Source organism: Cottoperca gobio, chromosome 9, assembly GCF_900634415.1.
Source record: "Cottoperca gobio chromosome 9, fCotGob3.1, whole genome shotgun sequence".
Taxonomy (NCBI): domain Eukaryota; kingdom Metazoa; phylum Chordata; class Actinopteri; order Perciformes; family Bovichtidae; genus Cottoperca; species Cottoperca gobio.
This window is the reverse complement of record NC_041363.1, coordinates 9,239,913-9,245,955: the sequence shown is the minus strand read 5'-3', so window position 1 is coordinate 9,245,955 and position 6,043 is coordinate 9,239,913. Positions and strand designations below refer to the sequence as shown.

The 6,043-nt window shown below is 41.3% G+C and overlaps 1 protein-coding gene across 3 annotated transcripts; it reads right to left on the bottom strand.

Annotated features, from left to right (window-relative positions):
* Positions 1-294: 294 nt before the first annotated feature.
* On the bottom strand, positions 295-5,199 carry ccnh (cyclin H). Of its 3 annotated transcripts, none has more exons than XM_029439293.1 (10): positions 5,097-5,199; positions 4,704-4,828; positions 4,493-4,615; positions 4,314-4,387; positions 3,550-3,763; positions 3,260-3,423; positions 2,986-3,056; positions 2,753-2,855; positions 569-632; positions 295-479 (listed from the first exon to the last, which is right to left on the bottom strand). In XM_029439293.1, exons 2-10 carry the CDS (start codon positions 4,818-4,820, stop codon positions 450-452), a joined length of 960 nt encoding a protein of 319 aa, XP_029295153.1. In that variant the 5' UTR covers positions 4,821-4,828; positions 5,097-5,199; the 3' UTR covers positions 295-449. The 3 variants fall into 3 exon arrangements, with proteins under 3 accessions (XP_029295153.1, XP_029295152.1, XP_029295155.1); XM_029439292.1 differs by lacking the exon at positions 5,097-5,199 and adding an exon at positions 4,953-5,090; XM_029439295.1 differs by lacking the exon at positions 5,097-5,199 and adding an exon at positions 4,953-5,090 and having other exon boundaries at positions 295-476.
* Between the last annotated feature and the right edge of the window lie 844 nt (positions 5,200-6,043).

The window sequence follows — 6,043 nt, the reverse complement described above, 5'->3', positions numbered from 1 at the left end:
TTTTGTTCCTCCGATTGTATCAGCTATTTTTTGATTATTTGGTGAAGTCTTTTTGACGCTTCTCAATGCCAGACAATACACATAATCAGAGAAACCAAGTAAAATAAGTGTTTACAGCAGTAATTTTTTTTATAGTACAGACTGTATCAGACATGCATGCACTTATTAAACAGTTTTTGTAAAGTAGATAATTGAGTCATTCATTGTCCCCTGACAAAAGGTGGAGAAACGTATCCACACAGTATCATGTGGCTCGGTTATGTGTAACGAATATTATCTCAGAAAGACACAGAATGTAGAAAAATATCTTTATTCTTACTGCGGAACAAAAAGGCAAAGTAAATATAACATGCAAAGTGTCTGACACTGCATTGTGCTTTTCTATAAAGGCTTGGTCATCCAATCTTGACAGTTTTAAATGAGAACTAGTAGCATTTTGGGGTAAATGCTCATACCAAGTCTTCATCAGTCCATTCCTGCTATGGGGAAGAAAAGAGTTTATTTCAGAATGATGTAACTTCACTAAGTGAGTCCGAGTCTCTGCCTGGAAGCCGAAACATTGTCTCACCTCTTCTGTTAAACGTGCTTCTTTTGCTACGTGACCATCTTCTTCATATCCTCTCTTTCGTTTGCTGCAATACAAAAGTACTTTAAATAAGTCGGCGTGTAACAGAACAAGCAGGTTCGTCATGAACTGATCTTAGCAAGCTGTACTTGTTGGTGAACTCTGTTCCTTACATTCAACGTCTGTGACCGACCCCTTCGAGTCCATTTTCAACACTCATTTAGGTAAATGACGTAGCATCTAGTTTCCACTACGCCTTCATGATCATCATCAGTAGTTGTCTCCATTTCCAAATCTCTATGTAACCTCATTTAGACTAGTTCACACCATGTGTGAATAACACACACACACACACACAGCATTTGAATAAACACAAACATTAAGTGATTCTCCCAAGCATGTGCCTTTCACAAACATGTCCACTTTATCTTACAGGACAGAGTGCACCATCATGTCACTGGCTGCTGCCATCCAGGTAATGTGAGTTTCACACATTTCCACCCGAGAATCAAAGTGTGGTAGTCAGACCACACAGCCAGCCAAAGTGAGGCCTCATCCCACGAGGTGCCCGACCGAAGACTTAAGTCAGTTTGTATTTATAAAGCATGTGGCCTAGATTCCTGGCAGTTCAAACGCAATATAGCTGTTCTCCATGGGAAAAAACACTTGCTGCATATCTGAATACTGTCCTTCCAAAGCCCTTCCCTAAAATGCTTCAGACGCCGTTGAACTGATTTTCAATTTTGACAAGAAGCCTTGTCGCGTAAGACCTTTCTGTGAAGAGATGATTTCTGTGAAGATGGACCTGAGATGCAGTCAACTGCAAAATATCTGAACTTCTTCTATCCCTGGTATGCCTGCCACTCCCTCAGTTTGACTGGTTATCATGTATGTGTGACATGGAAACCAGACAAATGTGGCACCCTGATCCGCCACTCCTATCCTTGGACAAAACTTGCGAGGATTACCGGGGAGGCAATCCAAAGTGTTGAAGTAGCGTTTTCTGCCGTCAGGGAATTCAAACGCAGCACCTCTCTCCGAGATGACACAAGCCTTAACTCCCGTTCTACACGCCAACCACGTCACATGATTTTACGACTAAGCTCTTCCTTCAAACCATTTACTTCCACCATCTTTTTTTTTTGAGAGCTACCACGCAGCACCAGGAACCACTTGTTACATTTTTATATGCTGCTTTGTTTGTTGATATTATATCCTTAGGCTTGTATAGAAGTAAATGGTGTTTGTGTATGATCTAGCTGAACAGACAGTTTGTAGGAGATATCTGTAACCTGTCCTGTGCATGTGTTAACCCTGAATGGATCTTGCTATAGTGTGTGTGTGGGGCCTACATATATGCTGCTCTAACAAACATCACCTGAACTCCCTCTAAGCCTTGGGGGTGTGATCAAAAGCTTTCATGCATTTTGCAGTCTCTCTTGCTCTCCCGCCATCACAGGTGGCGTTTCAGTACACCTCTGTCCTCACCGATAGATTCATCCTGAGAAGTCATGCCATGCACAGATTTATCAACCTCAGTCATAAGGGTCGGCCTTGTGTGCCTCCTGATGATTCAAGCAGCTGCAGAGTCTGAATCTGTGCCTGTCATAGCTCAAGAGTTTACCAAACTGTTTACTGTAGTTGCACTTAAAGATACCACGGACCTCACCGACCTCACCAAGTGTTAACAGACAGCCGGCAACAGATAAATGAGCCCAAAAGTCTCCTCATCCGCGATACCAATATCAGCTGTGCTACATGGTATAGATGATGTAGGTGGGAATGTGGCGTGCTGTTGTACTTCCTTTCTGTATTTCATACAGCTGATGATGTGTTCCTTTTTATTTTTCTACCTGATACTGAACCTTGAACCTTTTGCATCTTAGATACGACAACCTGGCTAAAATAAAACTGTTACTACGTATGACAAACAGGAAACTTGAGTCGCTTACTTGGGTGTGGGGGGGGATGGAAATTACATCGGTGATTACAATGCATACACATACCAGCAGCACCAATGCAACACACTTGAGTGTACTTAGTATTGTAACATCATTAAATGTTTAAAGTTACATATTCTGACTTAATATGGCAGTGTAGTGTGAAAATATATATTTATATTATTGTTTTCTCTGATTATTAGAAATCGCTCAAAGTAAACATGAGCAGGAGACTTTATCTACTTACTTGCTTGAACTGGAAAATTCGGCATGTATCCTGTCCAGCTTCTTTTTGTAAGCGTTCACTTCCTCCGCTTTGGGAAGTTCATACTTCTTTAGGGTTTTCATCCCTGGAAGAACACAGAAACTATTTACATTCATCTCCGCTAAGACTTGTCCTATGTACCATCCTGCAGTGACGCGCAACATGGCTCAATATCGCCATCTTGTGGCGTCACATAGAAGGTGCAGTTTACTCACGGCTCATTGATTCATACATCTTTGAGAGAGTCTCTTTGTCCTCTTTCAGTCCCAAACATTCGTTCAGGTAGCTTTGAAACGACAAACAAAAAGGTTTGTTTTTAATTTACACATTAACATTCTGGTGGAACATTTTCTATTCGTTGCTATACAAACAAATGACTTTGTGACGAGTTGATTATTTAAGGAAAACAAAATGCAGTTTATTACTAAATTACTTAAAAAATCTTTAAGCTTAGCGAGGCTCCTGGTTTTAACATTCATGATGACCCACCTCTCCATGCTGAGACCGGCTCTCGATGCGCTGTTCAGAATAGCTGTTAGAGCGATCTGTGAGGGGGGAAACAGCAGTCCTGCGTCGGTCATGGCTGCCTGTGTCAGAAAGTCATCAGCATTCTTCCTCAGCGATTCTGGGTTCTCCAGCGTGGGGAATCTTGTCTGGATGGAAGGGACATAATTCATTGAGACAGGACAAATAATCTGAATTTCTTGAGTACTAGATTAGCACTGCGACAGTTTATGAGTACAAGAGTAACACTGGAAGCTCCCCAGGAATCCACCCACCTTGAGGTCGATGAGCAGACCCTCCATTGGTCTGTAGGGGTTGTGGACCACCAGGTGAAACTTGAGTTGTTGGATCAGCAGCAGCTCATACTCCAGGATCTGCTCCAGAACCCTTTCCTGCCCTGCGGGCGTCTCCTGCAGAAGGTTTCCCACGAACTGGGTGCTGGACACGTTGAACTCATCCACTTTACAGGACAGGTATGCACACGTCAGCCTGAAACAGGAAGACAAGTTTGAAATAGGTTGTATAGATTGGTAACGGCAAGGCTGAACAATATACATTTGTGGTGTTTGTATACCTTAAACGATAGTTTACAAAACTCTAATAATTCGGTAACCTTCAGACAAAGAAAGGAACATTTTAAATACTTTACTCAACATTGAGTTGAGCCTGGATTGATGGGCAAGTATGAACCGAATAAATAGTTTGTCAGGTCAAGTGTTACGTTTTTTTTAATCAATCTAGCATCGCTCTATTTTCTACAAGGATTGTTTACTAAAGTTGGGCTGAAAGCTACAAACAGTATACCGTCAAATTACAAAAACTGATAAAAACTAAAGTCACAGATACAAGAGGTTGGTAACATGATGAATTTCCTCCAAATTAAATGACTTCCTGCATTTGTAACACACAATTGGAGGCAATTTATTAATTCAATAATTGGATCCTACCACTATTACCTACAGGTGGGAGGATTAATTGTTCATTCAAGCTTTGGAAATGGTCGCTTATTTAATTTCCGCTCTAACACATCTGTACTCACATGATAATCCTAGGGTGATGCTCCATAATTGAGTTGTTCAGGTAGAATCTTCTGAAGTACATGATGGCTGTACCCTGCACAGGTGAGACACACACGGGTTAGATATCTACAGGCAGTAAGGTCATATTGTTCCCACACAGATGAAAAGAAAGCACACACACACACACACACACACATACCACAACAGACTTGGGCATTACAGGCTTGAAAGCATTGCAGAAGTCCAGCATCCTCTTCTCATAGTGGCGGAATAAAACGTCTTCCTCGTGATGCTCCAACAACTTGGACTCGCTCACTCCAGGCTGATTCAGACAGAGAGGCGGGAGGAGGTGAAGTAAACATACATTGGCATATTTTTCTCGTTTGGTGCTATGTTTATGTACTACATACCTTTCCACTTTCTATTATCTTGTTACGGACTTTCTGGTTGGCCTTGTATCTCTTCTGCTCGACTTCGTCTTCACTTTTAAAAATCCAGAATTTCCCCTGTGAACTGTTGTGAAACATGGCGGCTTCTGCAAGAAACAGGGAAACAAAACGGTCCAATAAAGGGCGGGGAAACAAGAACAGTGATAGAAATTAAGAGTTAATTTAGCTGCTCACAGTGTGACAGGTTTACGCTCGCATTAATTAACTTACTGTATTTGTTTTTAGTCCATGCAAAACCGGATAGCGTTGACGACAACAATGATTTAGTGAGGCAGTAGGTAGCTGTGTACAAAAACAGCCTCTCTAATTCCTCGTGAAACTTCAAAATCACTGTTTTAAAAAAAAAATACTCACACCAGCAATAATAAAACTGATGCACGTCGCCACTCTCTTCCGTCAACGCTGTCGCATTTTGATGACGCACTACTACCGTAATATTGGATACCAGCGCGCATATGAAATTCATCAGTAGGCTTCTCTTTCACACACACACACGCACACACACACATACAGAACAACTAGTTACATTCATATTTTATCTTATTTCTAGGATTAAAGATGTACCCTATCTCATTAAATCAACAGTTACCTGTGAGTTTACAGTAGTAATAAGATAACTTCCCATGTGTTGCCTCGACACAAGAGTTAGGCTGTTATCCAATCGTCATACCAGTTTAAGTAGCATATGACATGGGATACATTTTCATTAAAGAGACAATTGCAACACTATTGTAGCCTATAAATGACAGTGGATTCCAAATATATTTAGGCCCTTAGACCCATTGCATAATACGAGTCTATGGGAGTCTATTTTATCCAAACACACCTCGCAGATGCCTCTCATTTTCTCATTTTGGGGTCCTGACGGTTGAGAAAACATTAGCCGACCTGCTCCTGAAAAATAAAATAGATAAATAAATAAATTGGATAAATACATGAGGTTTATTCACAGGTCTACATTGCGTGGCACGACTAACTGTCCATACATCCAACATAGCCTTCCTGCCCGTTTTCAGGATTTCCCCCATTTGATTTGCACTGTTGCCTTCACTTCCTTTGATTTCCCACTCTCAGCTCTCTGACTACCTGCATGAAACTCCAGAATAGTCTTTTCATCATCATGTTGGTCAAATTCCTGGATTTGGATCATTTTAGATGGAAGAGCATAACAGCAATTGAATCACACAGTGTGTTTGGACGGAGCTACTCAACCCCCACCAGTGTTTCCGTATACCGTAATTTGCATAAACATGAGTAATTTATGAATAATAAATGCCCTTGCATTCGGCGGGAGCCGTTAA

Excerpts from the sequence above, each read along its gene's own strand:
- ccnh (XM_029439293.1), bottom strand. The coding sequence starts at position 4,820 with ATGTTTCACAACAGTTCACAGGGGAAATTCTGGATTTTTAAAAGTGAA. Across the intron at positions 4,616-4,703 it reads AGATAATAGAAAGTGGAAAG|CCTGGAGTGAGCGAGTCCAA; the intron begins GTATGTAGTACA and ends TGTCTGAATCAG. Across the intron at positions 633-2,752 it reads GAATTTTCCAGTTCAAGCAA|CAAACGAAAGAGAGGATATG; the intron begins GTAAGTAGATAA and ends TTTGTATTGCAG.